Here is a 26,278-nt window from a genome sequence, read left to right as displayed (position 1 = left end):
AATGACCGTACCTTGTTCTCTTGTTGGTAACTGTTTATCCTTTCCGAGTAGAGACTAACATTGACATTGGCTTCTGCATTAGCATTTTGCATTTTCTTTAACAATTCATACCTCTGGATCCCTTTACCAATGTTTGTTGTTTTGCTGTCATTTGAATTGTTACATTTTCCGTATTTTTGATAACTTTATTTGGGAATTTTACTTTTTGATTTCTTGACTATAATATTGTGTTGGTGCTGCTAAAAATACTTTAATATGCTTTTGCTTACGTAGGCCTGACTGAAACCTGGTTTTGGTTCTTAGGAACTGAATTACTTTAATTTTGTGGGAGCACTTCCATTTTCTTCCCCTAGCTAGTAATGCAAGTTAGTTTTATAATATTCATCATTAAATTAAATGCACTACTGTGTCCAAGAGTAAATTATTTCTTATTCATTGCAGGTCGGCATCAAGAAAGTCTTTGCTGAAGTACTTCCCTCTCATAAAGTTGCAAAAGTGGAAGAACTCCAGAAGCAAGGCAAACGGGTGGCAATGGTTGGAGACGGGGTCAATGATTCTCCTGCGCTAGCCAGAGCCGACGTTGGCATTGCCATTGGAACGGGCACTGACGTCGCCATTGAAGCAGCTGATGTGGTTCTCATCCGAGTATGTTCTTCTGCAGTTCATTTGTTTCATTGTTGTCCCATGCAGTGATTTGTTAATCTTCTGTTTGCCGTGAAGCTTAACTGTGGTATGTTATGAAAACAATGTGAGACATGCAGCTACCTTTACAATATTTTCTTTGCAGAATGACCTTATGGATGTGGTTGCCAGTATCCATCATTCTAAACGAACAGTGAGAAGAATACGAATCAATTTCGTCTTTGCACTTATATATAATCTTGTTGGTGTGCCCATAGCTGCAGGTAGGCACATTCTACCTTTTTTTTTGTTTCTCCATCAAAAATGGTGTCATGCTGCTAAATCAATAACATAATTAATGTGCATATACTGAAAGTAAACTACTACCTTCTCTCATCTGATGGAAATGTGAAATCTTCTTGTCGCACAGAACCAAATGTAAATGTGTGGATGATGGAAGCACTAAACAGTGTGTCTAGTATGTCTTTCAGACTACCCCGAGTAAATGAGAGAGAGATATAGCACCTAAATGAAGGGTAATGAGAGAAGGGTAGAAACAATTGGATAGAAGGAAAATAAATGGAGATATATTGAGACAAGATCATTTGTACAGATTCCATCTGAAACACCCAGAGGTAGGACAGCTGACGCACTTGTAAAGTCTTCTGTATACCGTTCAGTCAAACTGTGAAATGCGTTACCTTATACCATGGGTGGGTACCATATAGATTGCTATTATTCAGGGCCATTCAGGATAAAAAATCCTCCCTTCAAAATGATCTAGTTATTTTTTTGGTCAGAGGTTTAGTGCTTTTATGACCCATTAGTCTTTTAGTCCAATGTAAGTGAATGATGATGTTAATGGACCACAAAGGAAGAGGAGAGAGGGAGAAAGATACCAAAAAATGTGGACCGTTCTCCTCATCATGGAATCTCTCAAGCCCTCCTCATCCTCCTCTGCTACTGAATATGAGACATACATTCAACATTCAGACATCGTTCTTTGATTTTGTCTCGAGTGTCACGTTTCAAAACTTAACTGCTACTTTGTAGTACTTGGAGATTTCATCTAATATACAAACTTCACCTGAGACCTACTTTCGCACCCTGCATCAAGGGACTCAGAGCCCTGAGACTACATACAAAACAAATTCCTTAGGATCAGTCTGCCTTTTTAAAACTTTGTGCTCTAACTTTTCCCATCAAATAACCATTCCCCTCCCTAACCTTCAAAGACAATGTATAGTTACACCCATCACAGATCAATATGTCCACACAACTGCTCTGAATAGACTTCCAAACCACCATTGATAGATTACCATAAATCTCACACATTTGCTATTCTTTTTCGGTAATGCACTCCATCAGAGCTCTCAAGCAGAGTGTAGATAAAGTGAATCGACCTCAACATGACCACCACCCTCTTCCAACCGTGTGGAACACAAAGTCACCCTAAATAATGCATTAAAAACCATCTTCACTATCGTAAATGAACATCTTGCCTCCAAATTCACAACACAAGAATCCATCCTTGCAACCCATCCTACATATTCTCACGTACCTTGACCCATTATCAGATAATTCCCACCAATTGTAAGACAAATTATGAATCTTCTTTATTAGTAAAATTATCAAATTTGGCACCAGCATTCAACAAAATAGCAAAGCTCATGCAGGAAACACCAACAAATTCGACCTAGAGAAAATTGGCGAACCACAGATCCATGACTTCTCCTTCACACTATTCACCTAAATTACCACCATAAAGGACATCACCAGAAGTATGCATGATAGCTTCTCCCGTCAACACCTTCCCACCAACATACCCGTGCAATTTTATTAACCAGTTCTTCAATAACCGTAATTCCTCATTTTCTTATTTAGCTTGTCACTCAAGAAAGGCACTTTTAACCTGTCCATCAGCAACAAACCCACACCCAAAATGCAGGAGAAAGAAATGGTTGTGCTTCCTGTAGCACACTGCAGCATTCATAGCCTTCTTAGCGGATTACCATTGGGTGAAAGAAATGTGAAGCTTTAGAAAACTTTCATCCTGTGCAGCAAGGAACATCCTGAAACTCAGGCACTCCTTCAAACTCCCATCCACCCAAACTATGTTACTCATCCAGAGTGAGGCAATTATCCCAAGCAACAATGTTAAAAGACTAAGGCCCTGATTACGAGTTTAAGCGCTATTTATCCCCCCTGATAAATAACAATACCAAGGGGTACTTTATTTATTATGTGCGATAACACAAATTTACGTGCAGTCTGAATAAAATGACCTACTCGTAATCAGGGCGTAATGCTGAAGTCCGATGTGGTTCCACGTGGATGACACTAAGAAATCCCAAATCTCTCCTCTGTGTCCAATAACCAATCTGAGATATGCCACAAAAACCTCCTTGCGAAGTCGCGGATAAAAGAGGATGTGGACGGTTTCATCAGCCTTACTCAACAGGCAGTGTGGTTATTCTGCTGCTCATTTTTGGATCTTGATTTTGAAAGTCTGAGAATGTTAGCTCTATAGTAGGACGAGTAAAATTAAATTACGAACAATTAAATTAATTTACAAACAATAGTTCTCAAAAATGTTCATAATGTAATTTTGCTTATCTGTTTTGTAAGCCATAAAAATGTCTTGCAAGAGGAAACAGGTTCACACAGAAAATTTCTCATTGAGTAAGATTTCCTACTGAAGCAGTCTCCTTTCAGTATGTTGCAATACGTTTTAAGCATGGGGGGCACACCTAAAAAAAGTCACACGAGATATTGATAAGCCACATTTTGATCTGAAAGTATAATTTTAAAAAAAATCATAGAATTTAATAACATTTTGTTAAACCAAAAATATGCAATTTCACACACTTCTGCTCTGTAAACCAACATGGGTTATCCTAAATACGAACAACGTGATTTCTGCGAATTTTCTGTTTCTGGGTTATTTATTTATAGGTTTTATACAGTGCTAGCTAGACCAGAAGGTATCAGAGTGCTTCACAATAATGCAAGATTTGTTCTATGCAATCCAGGCACTTCCCACTGTGATTCATCAGTCACAAAGTCTGCTAGTACATTCAACTGCCTGCCAGGGATAAAACCCCTTTGGTCCTGATGTATTATTGTTTTAATAATTCTTGCTGTCCTCGCTGCCAAAACCCCAGAACATTTTTTATAGTCCGTGTTTAACAGAGAAATTGGTCTGTATGACTCAATTTTTAACTGATCTTTGTTAGCTTTCAAAATTAGAGTTACTGTGGCTTCAGACCAGGACTTTGGGACAGCCTCGCCCGATAGATATATTCTGTTAAAAAGGTTTGTTAACACAGGGACTACCTTATCGAGTATTACAAGATAAAGCTCAGTCTGGAGCCCATCCGGGCCAGCTGCCTTACCCCTGGCCATTTTCTTCAACTGAGTTTTAACTTCACCTTCTGTTATGCTGGAACATAAAAAGGCCCTGTCTGCCACAGACAACTGGGGCAGACCTACCCGGTTTAACCATTCCTTAGCTCTTTGAGATGCAAAAACAGTGTCTTCCTTATACAGATCCTGCATGAATATTCTGGCCTCCTCCCTAATTTGGTCATCATCATATAAAATGGTTCCTGCGCTACTCTGAGATAGACTTTTAATCTGATTGCTTACCCTATCTATCCTGGCTTTCCAGGCAAGAAGAGAGCCACATCTTTCACCGTAAGAGAAGTTTTGGAGCTTACTAGCATCCCACCTCTCTTTTAAAATCTTGTCCATACTAGCTTGGAATTCTGCCCGCAATCCATCAAGTTCACTTTGCAGGCGTGGTATTATATTATGGCAGACTACTGAGGCCCTCTGGAATTCTTGCTCTATTTCCTTAATCTTCCGGAGGCACTCCTCCTCCAACCTTTTCCTAGATTTATTTCCCCTAATCATCATCGTAGTCAATAATCCTCTTAAAACGGATTTAAAAGCCTCCCAGACAACCTGATCATTCGCAGTACCACAGTTATGCTTAAAATATTCATCTGAATGGGTCACTAGATCCAACTTGACCTCCTCCTTCAGTAATAGGGATCTGTCCAGAGTCCACCTTCTCTGGCATTCCTTTTGTTTAAAGTTAACAATCAACTCTACCGCAGAATGATCCGAAAGTATAGCTGCAATATATGAAATGGAATCTACTGCTGAAAAGAGGGTCTGATCCAGCAGAAAGAAATCAATTCTGTAGTGATGTTTATACTTCCGACTGAAAAATGAGAAATCCCTTTTACGTCCGTTTTTGACTCTCCAGATATCTATCAAATTAAAATCTTTAATGATATTTCTGATCTCCAGGTGTGATTTGCGAGGGGGAGTATATTTGGCTTTTGAAGTACGATCTAATAAGTCATCAAATTTCAAATTAAAATCTCCCCCTAAGATGATGGGTGCTGCTGTGCCAAAAAGGCTAGCTTTTAATTTCAGGAGGGCCCCTGGAGTATCTTGGTTTGGCCCATAGTAAATTGCACACACTAGCAGGAAACCCCCTATTGATAGTGAGGCCACCAACCACCCCCATGAGGAACCTACCCTTATCTCCTTCGGCGATCTTTGTCGCCTATTCGGGACCTCCCTTGATCCGACAACAGGACAAACCCCTATGTGAAACCTAATACCTAACATGCTATGACCCTCTTATAGTTATATACAAACTTTCCTCCCCCCTTTTTTTTGTTTTTTTGTCCAAACTGCATTTTATTTAACTCACTACACCATTTAAACTTTTTTTTCTCCTTATTATCTAACCATATAAGATAGAAGGACCCCATATAAAATGCCACTAAGGTTTCTGCTTCAAGCCTATCCCCCCCAGCTAAATGGCCCCGCCATGGGAGTTTTCTTTCATTAAGATTAAAAATGTATCAACTTCTTGGGGGGTAGTAAAGTTATGAAGCTTATTTCTCCACATCACCTTCAGTAATGCGGGGAACTTCATCTGGACATGCGCACACAAACTCCTCAACTCTGGCATTCTAGACCCGAGCTCCCATTGCCTTTGTGCTGTTATTTTACCCACATCAGAGCGGATAAGATATTTCACAGAGTCAAATTGGAGTGACATGTCAGTAAGCGCTCTTCCCAGTATCAGCTCCTTGACCTCATAAGTGTAGAAATTAACTAAAATTTTCCTAGGAGCTTTCCTATCTGGGTGCTGCCTAAAGGGATCTCTGTGGACCCTTTGGATTTCTTTCTCAAGGTCTATATCGGACCTGTCTTTTAGTACTCCCTCTCTAAGAAGCTTACAAATGAATGTTTTAACATCCCCACTCTCTGATCCTTCTGGAATTTTCAAAAATTTTAAATTGTTCCTTCTGGCATGGATCTCGAGCCTCTCCATGTCCATTTGGAGTGACTTATTCTGCGCCTTTAACCCCATTATATCTTTTGTATGCCATTGAACTACCGCTGAGAGCGTAGCCACTTCTGTTTCCAGAACCTCAGTCCGCTTGCAGATGTCATCCATTTTAGTTTCCAGGTTTTCACACTTCTCGTGGATTCCTTTTTGGTTTGCCTCAGAAATTTCAAATTTAGAAAGTAAGTACCCTCTTAGGGACTGTAGTAGCAACTCCAGCTGTGATTGTCCGCTATTCAGATCCTCAGATCCTCCCCCGGACGCACCATGGTTCATTTTTCCGCCACCTTCTACTTCAGTACACGATGTTGAACATAGGACTGATGGGGGGCAAACTACTGTACTGATGTTAATATTAGGACTAAAAGTAGGATCGGGGTCTGAACCTGAATATTGAGTCGAGGTGGCATGCTCAGCTGGACCCGGGAGATTAAATGTCTCTGATGTAGGGGAGATCTCCTCAATATCTGGGTCACAAGTTAAGGGCGAATGCCGATTTTCAATGGAAATAGGAGGGGGAGACTGTGTGGAGGAAGATAAAGAGGGGGATGAAGGGGGAGCTTTCCGCCACTTAGAAATAGCCACTTGCTCCATTATCTTAAAATAGGATTTGAGCGAGGGTGTAGTTTTTAGTGATGGGGCGAGATCCTTCAGTGCCTTACGTTTTTTAAGCCCCCCCCACCTTCGTGGTTTTCTCTTTCTCAGAGGAGTCAATGGAACAACAACTCCCGCGCCCCCTGTGCTTTGCCCCTGGGCAACCAGTGAATCTTTTTACTGCAACTCTAGCTGGGAGCGAAGCTGGTACCTGTTCTTGACAGGCAGCGCTCTCTCCCACCCCCGTCTTCTGTAGCTGTGACCTTTTCCCTAACCCTGGGACTCGTAGCTGGGCACTGCCTTGGAGCGATATCTATGCTCTCAAAACCTAAGGTAGAAGAGCCCTTTTCCTTGGGCAGGACTTGGAAAAACCCCAGCTCTCTTCGTGATGGCACACCGATAAATTTTTGGATATACTGCAGGATGCGGCCTTTCCCTCTCCCCATTGACCGTATTACCGCAGCTCCTCGCCCCTCAGGGGCACGAAAGTCGATCCTTGCCGCCACCAACCTAATCCTCCTCCAGAGTCTTGCACGACACTCTCTGCGGCCTCCACAGAACTCGAGCCCCTCAGGCTCCGCCTCCACCTCCGTCTCCACTCCCATGCAGATCCGGCCTCCCGGGTCTCAAAGCCCGGGACCGCCGACAAGCGCCAGCACTCAGGCGAAGCAACGGGGAAAAAGGAAAAAAAAGAAGAGAAAATCAACCGGGCATCATTGATAGCGGGTGTAGAGGGCCCCCCCCCCGCCCTTACCGCCAAGAACGAGTCCATCGGCGTCGGAGAAAAGGTCAATCAGCAGGGGGTAAAACTCCCAGTCGGATCGGAGCTCCCACGACCGGCCTCAGCCCGCCGCCATGTTGAATGAATTAACTTTCCAAGCTATTGGAGCAATAGATGTGGCGGTGGATAAGAAGCTACCACTGACGTTAGTAGCCATTGATGCCGCTAAGGCTTTCGACCAGGTGAACTGGTTATATTTATGGGAATCCTTGTCCAGTTTTGGTTTTCCTTGTAATTTTGTTTAGGCAGTTAAGTCTCTTTACTCTGGTCCCCAGGCAAAAATCTTAGTTAACTGAGCTCTGACGGACTGGGTTACCATCTCCCGTGGCACTAGGCAGCGGTACCCTTTGTCACCCCTATTGTTCAATCTTTATATTGAACCTCTCGTCTGTCAGCTCAGGTCCGATTCTTTGATTAAACCTTTTAAAATTGCAGATGTAGTGTTAAAATTTGCTTTATATGCAGACGACCTGCTTATGTACACAACCAATCCCGCGGAAGCTATTCCTAGACTATTTGATCAGGCTGAACTTTTCGGGGAAATCTCGGGCTACAGAATTAACAAAGATAAGACCGAAATTATGGAATGGAACCAAGATGTGGAAACACAAGGGATCAAGCCTCGAATGAGGTATCTTGGGATCCATTTGGCCCAGAAAATTGAAGATATATCTAAGATCAACTGGACTAGAGTATTTAAAGACGTCTGTAGACTACTTCTGCGGTGGTCAAGCCTCCCTTTAAATATCTTTGGAAGGGTGAACTTGATAAAAATGGTTATTCTGCCAAAGATAACCTTTTTATTTAATTTAATCCCGCTATCTTTTTTGGCATCAGATATTGCGAAACTACAGGGGAAAATTGGCTCTTTTATTTGGAACACTAAGTCCTCTAGAATATCCTGGAAAAAGCTTAGGAGAAGCTTAAACACGGGCGGTTTGGCACTACCAGATTTACTTACAGATTACCACTCATTTCATTTTTTTAAATTTAGAATCTTGGCTAATAAGACAGACACATCCTCATTGGGCTTATTGTTCCAGATTCTGGGTGCTGCTTTGAAGAATTGGCTGTACATCAGGAAAAGTCTTAAAATTCCTTATTACGCTTGTCAGGCCCCAATCTGGGACTCGCCGGGCACCCTTGATTGTTTTAGAGATCAACTGTTACGGCCACTGAAATTGGCAGGCCTATTATTCTGGGGTGATCTTCAGAAGGAATCACAGCTGTTAAGTTGGGAATGCCTCTCGGGTATGACAGGTGGCACACTAACCAGATTTAAGTATTATCAGTATTATCAGCTGTCAGGATGGGGGGCAACGAATTCCTGGGACCATGAAGAAGCAAGCTCCAAATTTGATTTGGTCTCAAGGAGGGGAGGGTGGAAACGGGAGGTTTCGTTTTGGTACTTGGCCCTTCTTGAAGCAGGGGGAGTGACTGAACTTGAACTTCAAAAATTATGGGGTAATGTTCTCAGTGCTGATACTAACAATATCTGTGACATTTGGGGAGATTCCTTCACTATGTTGCAGGCAGTGGTTAAACCTGCCGCTCTTAAAAGAAACCATCTCTACACTGCACATAGGGTATATTTGACACCTGGAAGACTAGCTAAGGTGATGGGCCTAGAATACCATTGCCCTAGGTGTAAGTACCCGGCGGCGGACGATCTTCATATGTTTCTGAATTATCCGGGGATCTCCCACTATTGGTCTGAGGTACAAGAATTGTTGGAGGACGTGCTTCAACAGCAAGTGGAGGTTAACCCTACGACAATCTTTTTTGGCCTAACGTCAGACTACCGCTTGAATGATCCGGCCTCCAAATTTGTCTTTTATGTCATAATCCTGGCAAGGCGAGAGATATGTAGGGCCTGGAAAGCTGTAAATGTCCCAAAGTTTGTACAGTGCTTGAAACATATAGTCTTTACAAGTGAATCTGATATGGCCTGTGATAGTACAAGCTCTGATAAGATCTGGGCGGCCTTAGTGGCCTGGCGAAATAAGTAACGGTGGTCCTATGATTTTGCCTGGGTTCTGTTGGCTCTTTGTCTCCTAAGTAACACATGGCGAGGTTGGTGGTGTGAACCGGAGTGGATTAAGAAAACAGTACCAGCTTGAGGGATTTTCATCTTCCTCTCTTCATAGGCCTTAATGCCAGGGCTGGAACAGGTTGGCCAGATGAGAAGGGATGTATGTTTCCCATCAGGAATGCCCATCACGGTGTATGAGGACCAAAAAAACACACAAAAAACCAAAAAAAAAACAAAGTCTGCTAGTACGGCTGAACTGTGGCAGGACCTATGTTGATGCTGTTTCTAACCCCAGAATGATCCTGATTGATTCTGTGGTCGGGGCACATCCTACTGTTACCGCCACCAAGATGGACACCGGGAAGGAGGGCAAACACTGGTAGCTCCAAACTAGAACATGCAAACTCACTTCACAACGCACCGTCCATACCTACCAACTCCCTGTAGTCCAAAACACTGCAGTAAGACTAGTAACTTTGACGATGATATATTAACAGGGCCGATACTAGGTCGGCGAGTGGGTCACAGAGGGAGCATTATGCCCAAGGCCTTGTGATTTCCAGAGACCTGCTCCCCCTCGGTTCCTCCTGCCGAGATACCCTGGTCTCCGCTGCTGTGGGGGGCTCAGGTCCTGCTTTTCCGAGCTGGGATGCTGTCTCTCCTCACCCCACGGAGCTGCGCCTCTCGCAGTGCCGTCAGGGACAGTCCACTCCCCCGGCCTCCCGCAGCTCGGTTGTTGCAGGACCCCAGCCCCCGCTGCGGTCACTGGAGGCCAGAAGAGCCCGGGGGTTCATGCGCATCCTTCGGCGCTGCGAGGCTGCTTCCTCGGCCAGTGTGATGCTTTTTTTTTGTTCTTCTTCTCCCCTCCCCTCCGTTGTTTCTGCTAACACATGATGCTCCATTTGTATCCAAAGTAGCACGTTCCTTTAAAGTTCCCCTGATGAACAAGCACCCCTGATGAACAAGCATTTGCCACTGTCTGCGGCGATAAAATACCACTGCTCGAGAGGCACCTTTCAGCCCTAGACTATGGCAGAGGCCTGCCATGATTTAACACGTTCAGTGCCATAGAGCCAGGAAGATGATATACCGAGAAAAGCGTAGAGGACTATTAAAAGGTAGCGAGGGAAGCTTTGGCTAAAATGATGTCAAAAGAAGAGGCAAGGCCCGAATCAGCATTGTTGGTCCTTTTAGGTGATTGTGTTCTGATCTGTAGTAGTGAAAATCAATACTAATAGGTATTTATATAGCCCACTCCATAAACAGAATGACATATACATGTCTGCAGTATTCTTGTTTCTGCTGCCCAAATCAAACACTGATGTTTTAGGCCTCACAGTGATCAAATGCTGACTCAGCCCTGCTGGTGTTTTAATTTAGACCCTGCAGGTTTCTAAGTGAATGCCCTCCCCACTGGGTGGCCACTTCAGTAATGTAATGTGTATACTTGTAAAGCACACTGTTGCCAGTCAGCGTCCTGGCGCTGTATACCGCTGGGGAACCCGTCCTGGCTTTCCCTGTGGGATGGTCCCTGCTGGGAATCCCCAAGGTGGAGCCAGGCATCCCCGGCGTTGATGGGGCTGTTGTGGAGATTAGGCAAGCTAATGCCCAGAGTTGCCGAGTGCAACCCCTGGTTAGAGTAGGCACCGAGGCGAGAACTGTCGAGTCCGTGACCCTGGTCCATGACCCTGCCGCGTCGGGAATCGAACCCTGGTCCCGGGCCGACTTCTGCTTCCGGGTCTGCCGCCTCTAACCAGTGAGCCACACCACTCCACAGTTGTTCGAGGTCGAGGTCGACAGCCAGTCACATTTGGGGAACTGCCATTGAAGTGCTTTTATGGGTGCAGACTTTGGGGTTTGGGTCCACTAAAGTCTAGCCAGAGTCAAAACCAAAGTACACATTTGAGGTAAAAGGGCATTTTACAATAAACTTATTAAAGTTACTATAATCATCCGCGGCTTTGGGATATTTACTGCTCCTGATACAAAAGAGGTATTCTATAGGCCTCTCCATACTTTCTGGATTTATGAACTGCATTCGTTTGCAGTCTCCATATAGGTATGTTAAAACGGGAGCTGAAGAAGTCTTCAGTTGATTTCCTAATGTTTCAGGATTGTTTAATTCGTTTTGATGTGTTACACATATGACAGAAGAACATAAGCACTGACAGCAGAGCTAGCTCCGAGCAAAGACACTCCACGTCGAAAGGTAATAGCAATAAATCACAGCATGCTAGCAAGCAGAAAAAAGTAAAAAGACATTTCAGAAAGCCCTAAAGGTGTAATTAATCAGATTGTTGTCACGGGATTTAAGTTGCAGATTCTGGTTGCTCCGAGTGGTACAAAACTGTAGAGTGTTTGTATCCTAGCAACCAACTTCTCTGCTAGTGTACAGCAAGAACAACTGACACATGAATAAAAAGTCTTATACAAAAAACTAAGCACAGTGCCTTTATTGTTGTATAATATAATTTGTTCTTATTGTTAATGCTATCAAATAGCCAAGGACCCAATAAATATTGTTCATATAGTCGAATAAAGCACTGATTAAACTACATTTATGCAGCACAAGGGGTATTTTACACGTTAATGGCTGTATTTCCAAGCGATGAGCAGTGCCATCTTAAGGATTTGTGGGACCCCGGGGAAGAAATATTTTGGGGCCCCTGTTTGAAACAACATTGAGTTTTCAATCAGCATGACGCACCCCTGCACCAAACAGCTTTCTTTTTTTTTCTTCAAAAAGAAAACCTGAAACAGGATTTTCTTTTTGAAAACAAAGAATGTAATGTTCCCCTAGCCATGGGAGTTGTGTCTCATGGCAGGGACAGCATTATTAGCATTTTACAGGACTGGGTTGACAGCACAGCTGAATTTAAGACCTATTTTACTGATTCTTTAAAATATTTATAGTGTGGGTCTTCGCTCCAACCAGAGGCCTATTTCCATCTCAACTTTTGCTCTTGGCTGTTTGGTGTATCATTCCGTACAAACAAGAGTGCATGCATTGCAATATATGGGGTACTATTTTACTCTCCATAATGAAACTGATTATCGCACATTAAATTCTTTACCTCAAAGATGCATTGTATACATAAAATAATTACTTATGTCTTTTGTTTTTTACTACAGCAAGCCTGTTTTTCTTTAATGTTTTCGTCGGGACTCAAAATGCAAGTCATACCTATAGGCTTTGCCAATGCTTGTTTATATAGTAGCAGTTCTGTATTCGTCAATAGAGATTATAAGGGCTTGGAAAGTATTATAAAGAATTAAGGTTGCTGGACAAGGTATGCAAGACTTCCTTAACTTTGAGAAAAAACAGAAATGAAAGCTCTTATCTAAATGAAAGTCAAGTTTGCAAGATACTAAGGTACACTATTGAGGCAGCCCCCTTCACAAGTATCCCTAAGCATATGTCTACTTTGTCTTTGCATTAGGTGTGTTCCTGCCACTTGGCCTGATACTGCAGCCTTGGATGGGCTCCGCTGCCATGGCGGCTTCCTCTGTTTCTGTGTTATTGTCTTCACTGCAGCTCAAATGGTAAGTGGACTACAGAAACACCTCATGTGTGCCAACTGAGCAAAGCAAAGTGAGGCATCAGTGAACCATTTGGTGAAAACTCCTAAATTATGCCTTATGCAGCCTACTTGAAGGATATACATGACACTGACCCCCATGCACAGGCCCTGAGTGAGTGCTTCTATTTTGGGCTATTCAAAACAATATTGCTTTGCTCAGTGCATTGGAATACTGCCTCTTGGTGTAAAGTAATGACAAATGTACACAAGGTACACTGTATGTGCAGCATGGCTCTTGCCATGTCATGTAAAGCTGCTTCTGTGTGGATTTCTGATTGGATCAATATCAACGGACATTCAGCAATGTCTTTCACTTTACACAAATTGACTGAGAGGAAACGCTTTTTAAAAGTCTTGTAAACATATTATGAATTAGTGGGCCTTTTATTAATTATATATTCTTTACTCAGTCTTAATCTCTGACTGTCTAATAGCATGGCAATTGGGCAGTAAGAGCCAGTTCCTGTAAGATTTGTTTCCTCTAAGCACAGACAATTGAAACAAATCTTTTAGGTGTGTCATGAGATCTTTAGCTGTCTTGGAACCACATTATTCCTGGGAAAATCCTGGGGGAGGCAACTAGTGGAGTGGGGCGCTAGGAGCAGGCAGCCTCAAGCATCAAATGTTCAACACAAAAAGGGGCCGCTCCCAGTATAGTGACCAAGGTGCTCAAAGATTAAATAGTGAATGTGGACATCTCACAAAAAGTGAAGGACTGGCATCACACACCACCAGGTGTTATGCTTCAGCATCGGCAGTCCTCGCCCTCTAGAAACTCGCTTTGGTAGAGGGCGGGCATACACCTGACGACAGGGATGCACTTCTAAACTAAGTGGGGGCGCGTGACGAGTGAGTGAGATTTAAAAAACATTGTAGTTACCAAATTACATTTTTTATGTGACCGGCAGCTATATGGTATTAAAAACAAGTGACTGGTGAAATAGGGAAATTATTGTCCCCTCACCATGGTGAATATGGTCGACATGTTTCTGCCTTCTGGTCCGATTGGGTCTGCGGCATTCATCGGGACCTAAAACAAGGGAGCTCCGTTCTTACCAACCTCGTGGTGAGAAGCTACCACTTTGTGGGGTGACCTCTGTCACACTCCACTGTGAATGGCTCACTGTATTGGAAGCGGCCCCTTTTTGTGTTGAACATCTTTAGCTGTCTGCCTAATCTCTTATAATAAATAATAAACAGAGTGGCCTTTGAGTCAGGCCTCTTAAAGCTTTACTTTGCGTCACCCTCTTCTGCTCTTGCTTTGAGACTGATCATCATCACATCTTGAATGAGCCCTGAAATATAGTGTACTTCTCTCTGACTGTTGTGTTGCTGCCCATTGTGTGTATACGTATGCACTCTTGGGAGTGCTACCATTGCAGTGCATGAGAAGCATTGTTTTCTGGAAAAGCAGATGTAAATGACTAATTGGTGAATGCAGGAGAAGAAGGATTCTCACTCTGAAAGCAGCACATTTAGCAATATAAACAAATGCTTATCTAAATAGTAATGTAAATGAGTATTCAAAGGAGATATGTTTGTCAGGTGTCATTTTATCAAGAACATCAATTTTTATGCACAAGAATGCTGCATCCAAAATAAATATAAAATAAATGACCAAGTTTGAAAAAATAAGAACAGATGTCTATTACTCTGAATATAGATAGTTACATACATCCTATTTAAGTAAGTATTTTTTGTGTGTACCTTCTGCTGCCTTTAATTAAAAAGGCACCTTTCCAAGGTGGCTGTTTTGCATGGTATTTGATACCGTCTGACCGCTCATGTTCCTGCTGACACCCTGTTGTTTTTTCAGTGTGGTGATCAGGGTGGCCAGACCCCATAATAGCCGTCCTCAAGTCTTCAGAGATCTTGCAGCTTTTTTGTTGGCCTCACCAGACTTCTGAAAGGCATGTCTTATTCTGCTATTGGTGCATCAGTAGCATCACGGCTTTCACTCCCCGGTGGCACCCAATCTTCCTCTGGTTTATCCAGCATTAGATCTGCTGAGATCACTGCTGTCAGGCTTAGTCGTTCTTGTCTTCGGGATGGCGCTGAAGATATAGGGGTTCCACCTCCCGACGTCCCCGGTGTCTAGCTGAAAGCATACAGATCACCAAGGCAGTCGAGCGAGGGAGGGAAAGGAAGGGGACAGCGGGGAGGGAGAGCTGTAACAACAATACAAATACACTAACTATATATATCATGAAACAGACGTGGAGCATAGAAGTACTTCCTTTACCTCTAGACTAAAGTACGTCTAATTGCCTACCTGGAAAAGGGATAGGTGGGGCCTCAATACCAGAAGAGATAAGGAAATACCAAAGACCAGACCTATCACATGAAACAAAGAACACCCTAAGAATGCTGCAATGGTTAACACAATAATAGGCAATAAGAACTTTGCTTCATACCATTATCCACAGGTACATGTCACGGTCTCAGGTTCCCTGTATCCCCCTGTGATTCTCTCTTCTGAGGTTGAGACAAAATAAACAAGAAAAGGTTGCGAAGAGAAAATAAAGATGAAGGCAAGAAGATCCAATTAATACGCCTTAATCAGATCAATACCCTCTGAAGCTGGGGTAAGTCTTTGTAAGTACACAATGTCTCTGTAATTGAGTAAATAACAAAATCCCAGCAAAACCGCTAGTAGCACTCCTGTAGGCAAACAACATAAATCTGAATACTCAATGAAGTTATTCAGGGAAGTTCAAGGATAAGTTCATATGTGACAAAGTTCAGGGTCCACACTCCGTTCTGCATACATGAACCCAAAGCAGAAGTACCATACTCTCTTCTCCTTGCTGCATAACAGTTTTCAAGCAAAGGTAAAGTCAACAAGAGACGAGAAGCGTTTCGTCACACAACGTATCCAAGAGTGAGCGGAACAAGTACCCAGCCAGTACGAGGTAAACAGACCCGCTCCAAAGAAGACTGGCACTTACTTGCTCCAAGTAGACAGCACACCGTGAAACTCCGGAACCAACACGAAATAATCGGCGGCGTCCCTCATCCGCGATGCTCTTTTCTTCCGGGTTTGCGCGCGCATACGCGCGTCACGTTCTTGGCGTCAGAGCATGCTGGGAAATGTAGTTTCCTGTCCCGTTATGCCGCGATGGACACTGAAAAGTAAATACAGTCAGCGGCACAACCCCCAGATCGTGACAACTGCTGTGTGTGTGCTGTCCATTCAGTAGGAGAAACTCAGTCTGCCACTTTCTGTCCCTGCTCTGTGAAGCACACTAGAATAAGTACTTGGACTTCACATGGCTTTTTGTTCTGCACTTTGAGGAATGCCAGCCCCTCCCTCACATTGCATGTTGAGATATGTGTCCCCTGATGCTGATCAGGCCCACTACAGGGTTTGTATGCGGTTACTTAGCAACTTGATGCTTCTTCAGGAAAGTTTTGACAGCAATTTGTTCTCCATGAGTGGATCACAACAACTTGACTCTAATTTGTGACACAGCAATGAGCTTCATCCCAGCGATCTGGCTGACACATTCTCTATTCTAGTACCTAGCGAACCAGTCAGGTTCATTTATTTTATGCTGTAATATTCTGTTATGTTACTTGTAGGTTGTTTTGTGGTGTGCTGCAATTTACTGTTGTTTTCTGCCTTTGTTTAAAATCTGATGTGCTATTCTAATTTGGGGTGTTGGCTTGTACTCTTTGTGCTTGCTCTTCTGATGTGATGTGTTATGTTATGTGCTGTTTTGTTCTGTGAAGTGTTGTGTCAAATTATGCGACGTGCTGTGCTCAGATTTTCCATGCCTGGGTTGTCACAGTACCTATCTTTGGGGCACAGTCCAACTATGAGCAAAACAGTCAGTTCTTGAGTGGCTGACGTAGTGGGGCAAGACCATGTGGTGAGAGGACTCCAACTGCCATCAGCCTTGATCGCTGCAAGCATGCATTATATGTCAATTCCCATGCAGTGTTGGATAAAAGTATTATTGGTGTAGATGTCAGATGCTCTGCTGTGGTGTGACACCACTGCTCGAAGAATTCCACTTTTCAGATTGATTGTTTTCTGAATCTGCACCTATACTGTGCGAACTATTGGGAACTATTGGGACTCAGTATTAACTAAATTGCCAATTTATTTTTGTTTACTCTCGCAAAAAGGATCTGCTATTATCTCTACTATTCTGGTCTTTTGACTAATACAGGGAGGAGCCCACCATTTGTTTTTTTGTTTGTGACTCTTACCAGACTTTCTTACCAGGTATTTGGTATTTCATTTATGCTTCACTTCTGGTAGGCTATGCTTTTGTGCTCTAATTTTGGGAGAACTTTTTTCTTCATGCTTTCCCGGACATCAAGGACACCATGTGTGACCTCCCATTGCAATGTTTGCCTAGGACCATTCATTCTTCAACGCCCGAAGACTAGCTGCACTATCCTTCAGGTGGGTGCTGCGTGCTGGAGGTGGGATGAATGAACCACTCTTTCACTAGTTTCACTTTTTATCCTCTTTAGAAACCATCTGATTCTCAGTCATTGGGTCCTGTGAGGGTACACTGACTTGCCCTAAACAATGGTATTTTTAAGGGTCCCATGGCTTGAGGAAGATTCCCTGATGATAATCATTCCATTCAATGCATGGCGGTCCCTTCTCGTCTAGTACTCGTCTTCTTGCTCTTAACCTGGTGTATCTAGGGGGTGGTTGTACTGTTCTACTTCCAGGATTCCTGCGTGCATTCTGAGCCTCATCCGGGTTGGTAAACTTGAAAGATTGAACAGGCACCTCGCTCTTCTGAACCTCTGGATGCCACCATACAGAAATTAGGGCAAATACTAACTGGGACACAACTTTACCTCCAAACTAGTCAACGTGCAAACTATATACATTTGGACTAGTTAAGTGGGACCTAACATCATTTTAACAATGTTATGTATTAGTAGTACCCATAGTTCTGGTTCCCAACTACACCTTTTATTCCCCTTGCTACCCAAAGCACCAGTAGCTGCCACAACACACACTGTCCGGTATGATGACCCCTAAAATGTATATGTCACGTGATAGCATATATGTTTCAGTTAGTTAGAGATCAAGCCCAGTATTTGGAATTTTCGGCTTAGTTAACAAGGTATCAACGCTTCCTCTAAGAAATAGGTACAGTGTGGTGGATGACTGTGCTTATTGTGGGACTACTTGTAGCTTGTTATCGCTTTCTGTTTTTGAACCTGAGAATTGGATGTGAATTCAGTGCCGGCCATGAGAAACGTTCAGCGCAAGGTGGCGTGTTAGCACCCATAGCATCCTTCAGCACCCCAGTGACCCTCACCCCGCTAGCATCTTCCAACCCCTCCTACATCTGCCCAAGTCCACCTCCTTTTGCTGTGCACTGTGGATATCAAAACTTCACTCTAATTTATTTTCTTACTAAAGTGTCCATGCTTTGTGTGTAGAGGCAGTGACCTGAGACCAATATGCTGGAACTAAGGGTGGGGGGGTGCTGCAACAGCCTCAGGTAACCTTGGAGTGGTTCACTTTGAACATTAACAATACAGGGGTCTTTGCATATTTGTCTTTCCACATGTAATATTTTTTCAAAGATAGCCAAATGTTAGACAGCGTCTTCTGACCAACTTTTTTCTGAGTCTTTTTTGTAAATTGACCCTAGTGAAACACTTGGTAGGTTACAGGAGAGTGTGAAAGGAGCAGGCTAAAGCATGTCAGGTTGTTTTTTATAGCAAATGTAAAAAAAACGTTATTGGCTCAAAAACTAAATGTTTTGAGTATTAGAAAATAATAACAACACGGAAACACAATGGAGCTCTTTATGAGAATCACAATATGTGAGGTGGTAATACCGCACCCAGTCGATACAGCTGCATTACCTGAGTAAGAGGTATAACATGTCAATAACATATAGTAGAAAGATGCTTCTTCATATGATATATTAAATTGAGATATAACGTGCAAAGAGTCCACGGTTTCCCTTATGAGTGGACAGGGGTTTGCTCTAGCAATCCCAAGGTGCTCTTCTAGGGGGTAGTGTGGTCGAGCAGCCATAGGTTTATCTGAACGGTGTGCTAGACATCTGCACATACACATAATAGTCAAGAAATGATGCACACAACTCAATAAGGAGATCGAGGTCAATTTATGATATAAACATGTATCTTTATATATATTTAGGCACCAGAACAAATTCTGTCAGGTAAGTAAGTTTTGCAATACAAAAGTATCGGGCTGAACCGGCAGGGGGGGCTCAGGCGTCATGATGTTCAGGGATTTAGGGACACTTTTGGTACTCTTTTCCACAGCCCAGGGGCGATGAGTGCAGAGGTGTCTTTAGGTGTCAGGTTTTTCTTACCGGGAGCAGTCACGGTAGAGGGGGCCTGCGTGCAGAGGCTGCAGGCGATGTTGAGGAGTCCACGAGAGTCAAAACCACCGTAGACATGGTCTCTGGAGGGTTGGGAGACCACGCTGACACTGTTGGCTCACTTTAGCTCGGCTTGGAGCGAAGGTTGCAGTGGTGTCCTTAGGCATCGGGTTTTCGGAGTCTTGAAGTCCTCTCAGTATTCTTTGGGTTGCCTGTAGGCTGCAGGGGAACAGGTCTGCCACCGGCGTAGCTAGGGGGGTGCGGTGGGGGCGGTCCGCCCCATGCGGCACTACTTTGCGGGCGGCGGCCGCAGCACTGGCCCGTTGCGGCGGCCTTTATCATTTATTTGAGGACACTACTGTCAGTGAGTGTCCTCAAATAAATGATAAAGGCCGCCGCAACGGGCCAGTGCTGCGGCCGCCGTTTGAAGTGCGAGCGCGCGGCTGCGCAGCAGCGCATCACGTGACTTCCTGTTGCCCGATGCGTAAAGCATACAGAGTGACTGCCCGGCACGTCGTGTGCGGTGCGCTCATTGCCACAACAACTTCCTCCTGGAACTCGCTTTACGCATCAGGCAGAGGCCGCCCAGGAGAGTCAGTATCTGTCACTGGACAACAGCAGGCAGCCCTGGATTAACGAGGCGGGTCAAGTTAAGACTCGAAGTAAGAACCAGCACCACCCACCCGAGATTTGATTAACACCATGGGCTGCTGCAGCGCTAAAACATCTTTTAAACTGCGCTGTTTCACTTACAGTTTTCACGGTATTATATGCGCTCGGAATACGCAGCAGTTTACAGTTTTCGTGTTTTGAGATTACAACACTAAATATCTGTGATATTTTGTGGTGCCCATTCTTGCACTTTTATACAGTGCGCGCCTGAACGGAAGAAACACTTAAGGTAGCACCAGGTTTTAGGCCCGGGCAGATGGGGTAACTGAATGTTGTGCAGGTCCAATTACCTCATAGCCGGCCGCGCGCGCATTGTGTTATGCTAAGGCCGAGGAGAGAGGTCGAGACACGGCAGAGGGAGTGTAAGTAAGAGAGGGGCTGCCGATTACATGCCCCACTGCCTTCACTAAACAATTTCCAGCAGCTGCAGTGTTATCAGCAGTTGGAACTCCTCTTTCCACTCAGGTAAGCGATAAATCGGACTGCTTTAAGACTTGCTATCTCATTCTCGGACTTTGTGAAGTGTTTGGCTGCGTGATGTCGCTAGTAAACAGTGTATTGATTTGTGACTTTTTGTAGCAAAATTGACCGGTGACTTTCGGTAAACATTAGCCTAGGAAGAAGTCCCGCCTCGTGATGATTAAAAAACGGCACGTGTTACTGGGTCTGGGTAATCCATAGTCATGCAGTTGATTTTGGCATCATGTCCTCACTTTTCACTACCCCCTCAAGGCCACATTCATTTATTAAGCCTTTTACCCCGTTTTCGGTCTCTTTCAGTTTCTCTAAGTTTGTTTCTGTCTTTCTGCATTGTGTTTGTAATAGTCCGTGCCAATTCACCCATACGTTTAAGCCCCATTAACGCGTCCCTGGTGTGAGTTCCCTGTACCTTTCCAACCTGTGTCTGAATTAAATTGTAGTGACAGTCTGCCCATGTCTTTATGCCCTCATGACTGTTTCTCTACATCCCAGTGTCTGTAAATACGCGTCTGTTACTGTATCTATGTCCCAATGTGTCTCAATCCACGCATTTCCGCCTCTTTGCCGCTCTTTTGGAGTGTGCACATTAGCGCTTTCTAACGCTAGACCTTTCACGGCCTTCAGATGCTCCCATTCAAACTTCATTTCCTCCTCGTCCTGTCTCCCCGTCCCATTCCTTACAAGTGAGCAGCTAGTCTGCTCCACAGAACCCCTAGCCTAGCTGAGCTGTTTGCACTTCCCCCAGGATGACGTCACCATCACGTGACGATAAAGGGGGAAGTGCCGAAACCAAACATCCTGTTCTTTTTTTTCTGCACCAGTTCCTGCTGCCTGGCTGTGCTGTGCTGTTGGGAGTTTGCCTCGAGTTTTGGTGAGTTCCTTTTGTTTTATTTTACTTTCGGCGGCCTGCTCTAGCGGCCGCCCATTGTTTTGCTATGTGTTCCCCCGCGCTGCCTCTGCCGGTGGTCTGCCATTTGACACGCGGTTCGCGTTAGCGGCCGTTTGTCATTCTCCGCTCTTACCTTGATGCCTGGGCCTGCTTCAGCGGCCGTTCCTGGGTGATTTCTCGTGTCCCCGTGTGCCCTGCTTTAGCGGGCAGGGGTTTCTGTATGTGGAGGTGCGGCGCTCGTGTTTCACGGTGCGTTTGGGGGGCGAGTCTGGCTGTTGGCTGTGCTTTTTGTGCCGGCCCGCTTTTCCAGCTCTCGTGGGATTTCGTGTTCTCGGGACTTCGTGTCCTTTGCATGGGGTCCTTCCTGACTGGGATTTTGTCCTTACTTCTGCCTGGTTTGGGCTGGGCTGGTTGCTGGCTTGGTTCTTCCTCTGCTGCCCCTCTTGATGCCCTGCGCCTCTTTATTGATGGGGCTGTGGCTGCTGCTTTCTTGGCTCAGGGCGCGGCTGGGCCTCCTCCCTAGGTGCCTCGGGTCTCTTTGAATTCGCAGGCTGCTCCTGTGGGTGTCGATGGTCCTGCTGCTGATGTGGGTGTGCGTGGTCGATTTGTTCAGGGTGCTGAGCTCACTGATCTGTCGCCCATGTGCGGTCCAATTTGGGCTTCTCTCCTCCTGCGGGATGCTGTTTTGGTGTATGTCCAGCCTGCTCCTGACTCTTTTCCTTTGCACGGGGCGGTAAGCACTGTGCTGTCTCACGAATGGTAGGAGGTGGACGAGTCTTCTTTTCCTCGTTTCCTGTCCAGGCGTTACCCTCTTGGGGGTTGTGCTACTGAGTTCCCTCAGGCTGTGTGAGTTGTCCTTTGATGGCTGGCCTTTCCTCTCGGGGTTTGGTCGTTTCTGAGGACGCCCTTCCTGCGGACGCTGTGGTTTGGCGGGTTGAAGGGGCGGTGCAGCGTCCCTATGCTGCTTCTACTTTTTCTGCCCGGGCGTCTGCCTATTCTATCTATTTGGTTCAGTCGCTCCTTGGGGATTTCCGGTCCCTGTCGGTTCTGCTGACTGACGGCGAGGATGCCGCGCCTCTTTTGTAATTTGGGGGCAGCGGCGGCTGCTTCTGGTGCTTCCATTGCTGCCCGTCGTCATGTTTGGATGCGTTCCTGGGAGGCGGACTCTTCCCAGACGTCGGTCCTCCTTCATTTGCCCTTTGTAGGTTCCGAGGTGCTCGGTCCTCAGCTGGGGGGTATGGTCTCGCAGTCTGCTGTGACCCGTGTGCTGGTGGCTCCGGTCCGCCCTCCTTCTCGGGGTCGTGGGTTTGGTTCCCTTCGCACTTTTGGGCCTCCTGCTCGTGGCGCTTCTCAGCCCTTGCATGGCAGGGGTCGTGGCCGGGGGGCCCCTGGAAGTGCCCTGACCCGGGCCGCTGCCGGTGTTGCCACCCCCGCTTCCTCCTCTTCTCGGTGTCTGTCTGCCTTTGCCTGTTGGTGGTTGTCTCCGGTCCTTTCGCGCCCCGTGGCTGTCGGTTCCGGGATCCTGGGCGTTTCAGTCTTTTTCGGAAGGTTGCCGGCTCGAGTTTTCCTCTCCTCCTCCTCTGGGTTTTGTTCGGACTTCCCTGCCCCGCCTTCCTCTGCGAAGAGTTGCTTTGTTGACAGGTGTGCGGCTCCTGTTGGGGGTGACGGCTGTTGTGGAGGTTCCTCCTCTGGAGTGGGGCAGGGGTTGCTATTCGGTCCTTCTTTCTGGTCTCGAAGGTAGACGCTTCGGATCTTCGTCCTGTTTTGGATCTGAAGCGGGTCATTCGCTTCGTTGTCCATCGTCCGTTCAGGGTGGTGGCTCTCCAGTCCATCCTGCCTCTGGTCCTACCGGGAGGCTTCCTGGCATCCCTGGATCTGATGGATGTGTATTTGCATGTTCCTGTCCATCCGGAAGACCAGCGTTTTCTCCGCTTTGCAGTGGGGGCCCTGCATTGTCAGTTCCGGGTACTCCCTTTCGGCCTTTCTTCGGCGCCCAGAGTGTTCACCAAGCTCTTGGCCCCTCTGGTGGGTATCCTTCGTTCCAGGGGGCTGCTGGTGTTTCCGTGTCTGGATGGCTGGTTGTTTTTCTCTCCATCTTTTTCGCCGGCTCTGTCGGATGTAGGCCAGGTGTGTCATCTGCTGGGTTCCTTTGGGTTCCTTTTCTGCCACAGGTAGTCCTCCCTGGTGCCCTCCCGGTCCCTGCATTTCCTGGAGGCTCTCTTCCGCATGGACGTGGGCTTGGTTTTCCTGTCAACAAAGTCAACAGGAGCGCCTGTTGACTTTGTTTTGTCACCTTTCCTAGCTTCTGTCCTGGTCCCGGGTGTCTGCCCGTCTCTGGTTATGGAGTCGGGGGAGTTGGCGTCCACTCTGCATCTCCTTCCTTGGTCCGGGCTACATCTGTACCCCCTGTTGCATCATGTCCTGTTGCACTGGGATCCTGCATCCTTGGACTACGAGACTCTGATCCCTGTCACTCCGGGGATTCGGGCGGGTCTCCAGTGGTGGTTGTCCCCTCTCTCTCTTTCCCGGGGGTTCGATCTCCTTCCTCCTCAGTCTGTGGTAGTGTTGTCCACGGATGCCTGTGCTTTGGGGTGGGGTGCCGTTCTGAGTGCCTCCAAGGCTCAGGGTCGGTGGTCCAGTTTCGAATCCCTCCTGTCCTCGTACTGGGCGGTGTTGAGGGCGGTTTGGTTGGCTCTTCTTTGGTTCGGTCCTCTCCTTCGGGGTCGGGCGGTCTCGGTGCTGATGGACACTCAGGTGGTTCGTTCTTCTGTGAATCACCAGGGGGGCATGTGTTGTGCTCTGTTTCTCCTGTTCCGGAAGATCGGCCTTTGGGCCGAGTCGACTCTCTTGTCTCTGACGGCGGTCTATCTTCCGGGGCGGGTGAATGGGCCTGCGGATTCTTTGAGCGGGGTGTTCCCCTCCTCGGTGTCCCTCTGTCTGTCCCCGGATCTGTTCGATCTGATTGTCCTCAGGTTCCGCCTTCCTTGGCTGGATCTTTTTGCCTTGTAGGATTCCGCCCTTCTTCCTCTGTTTTGCAGCATCGTTCCCTCTCCGTTGGCGTGGGCCACCAATGCTTTCTCGATTCCGTGTTCGGAGGGTCTGCTATTTGCCTTCCCTCCGTTTGCCCTGATTCCGCGGGTCCTCCGGTGTATTCGGTTGCTTCGGGCGGAGGTTCTCCTGGTGGTTCCGGAGTGGTCTCGGCAGTCTTGGTTCCCCCTTCTGCTGACCTTTTCTGTTTGCCCTCATTGGTGGTTTCCCCTGTCTCCCTCCCCCCTGCGGGCTCCTCTTCTCAAGCTTGCCTCCCTGCGACGCCTCCGGCTGGGGGTTTGGCACTTGAGTGATTGAGTTTGCTGGGTCTGGGTTGCTCGGTGGAGGTTGCCCAATGTCTCCAGCTTTCCCGGCGTCCTTCCACCTTGTTGTCGTATGCCCGTCACTGGAAGAGTTTCTCCACCTGGTGTCTTGGGAGGGGTCTCTCTTCTGCCTCCTGTGAGGCCGTGAGGGTGTTGGACTTCTTGCGGGATGGTTTTGTCTTGGGGCTTGCAGTTTCTTCCCTGCGGGCGCAATGGGCTGCAATTCTTGTTTTTCGGGGTTCCTCTCTTTCCTCTGTCTCCCCGTTGGTGGCTCGACTTCTGTGGAGTTTCTTGCTTCGACGTCCTGCCTCTCGTTCTCCTGTGCCTCCTTGGGTTCTTCCCTTTGTTCTGCGGGCTTTGGCGGGTCCTCCTTTCGAGCCTTTGGACTCCGTGGCCCTGAAGTCCCTTTCTGCTAAGGTTGTTTTCCTGGTGGCCATTTCTTCTGGGCGGAGGGTTGGTGAGATTGGGGCGCTGATGGCTTCTCCCCCCATCTTGCGCTTTTGCGCTGTCATGGTCGTTCTCCGTCCGAGTCAGTTCTTTCTTCCTGAGGTGGTGTCTTCTTTTCACTGTCAGGAGGATATTGTTCTCCGGGTGTTTTTTTCCGGCTCCTGCCTCTCCTGTGGAGGTGCTCCTCCATTCGTTGGATGTGCAGAGGGCTCTCCGCATCTACTTGGAGCGTACGGCTGGTTTCCGTAAAGTGGATTCCCTGTTTGTCATCTATGGCCTCTCGTGGCTGGGGCTTCGGCCTTCTTTGTCCTCCTTATCTCGTTGGGTCTGGGGCGCTGTGGTTTCTGCTTACGATTCTGCCCACTGTCCTCTGCCTTCTTCTGTTCAGGGTCGGTCGACTCGGAGCGTGTCTTCCTCCTGGGCCTTGTTCAAGGGGGCCTCTTTGAGGGACATTTGCAATGCTGCCACGTGGGCTTCTCCCAATACGTTTGTTGCCCGTTATCGGCTTCGGTTGGGGATGGCGCCTCTGCTGCTTTTGGGGCTAGTGTCCTTTCTGCGGTACATGATTTGTGATCTGTACTATTTTCTGTTGATTAAAACTGGACCTGTTTTTTCTCGGACTGTTTGGTCTGTTTTTTTCTTACAATCACCGTGTGCTTGGGTATGGGCTCACTTGTAAGGAATGGGAGGGGAGACAGGACGAGGAGGTAATGCCCGGTTACTCACCGGTAATATCCATTACTCCGAGTCCTGGTCTCCCCGTCCCATTCCTGAGCCCTTCTCTCCCTCCCTGGTTTGGGTTTTCTTTGGGTGATTGTATGTTTTCCGTTCTGGTTTCTTTGGTATTCTCAGGATGTTTGGTTTCGGCACTTCCCCCTTTATCGTCACGTGATGGTGAAGTCATCCTGGGGGAATTGCAAACAGCTCAGCTAGGCTAGGGGTTCTGTGGAGCAGACTAGCTGCTCACTTGTAAGGAATGGGACGGAGAGACCAGGACTCGGAGTAATGGATATTACCGGTGAGTAACCGGGCATTGATGGCCGCCTCACTCTGTGCAGTAATGCCTACTAAACATTTCACCCCCTGCAACAAAGGGCAGCAGGGCTTTACTGAGGAGCT

General features: G+C 46.4%; 1 protein-coding gene across 5 annotated transcripts in view; it reads left to right on the top strand.

Annotated features, from left to right (window-relative positions):
- The window catches only part of ATP7B (ATPase copper transporting beta), a 535,606-nt gene that overhangs the window by 485,604 nt on the left and 23,724 nt on the right, over positions 1-26,278 (top strand). For all 5 annotated transcript variants that reach the window (XM_078657262.1, XM_078657264.1, XM_078657263.1 and 2 more), the window contains 3 exons: positions 442-645; positions 788-905; positions 12,843-12,945. In XM_078657262.1, coding sequence (XP_078513388.1) covers positions 442-645; positions 788-905; positions 12,843-12,945 — 425 coding nt within the window. The remainder of the gene's footprint in view (positions 1-441; positions 646-787; positions 906-12,842; positions 12,946-26,278) is intronic.

The sequence above is a fragment of the Lissotriton helveticus genome, chromosome 8 (assembly GCF_964261635.1).
Source record: "Lissotriton helveticus chromosome 8, aLisHel1.1, whole genome shotgun sequence".
Taxonomy (NCBI): Eukaryota; Metazoa; Chordata; class Amphibia; order Caudata; family Salamandridae; genus Lissotriton; species Lissotriton helveticus.
Note: the sequence above shows the minus strand (reverse complement) of the source record. Positions and strands in the feature narration are given on the sequence as shown.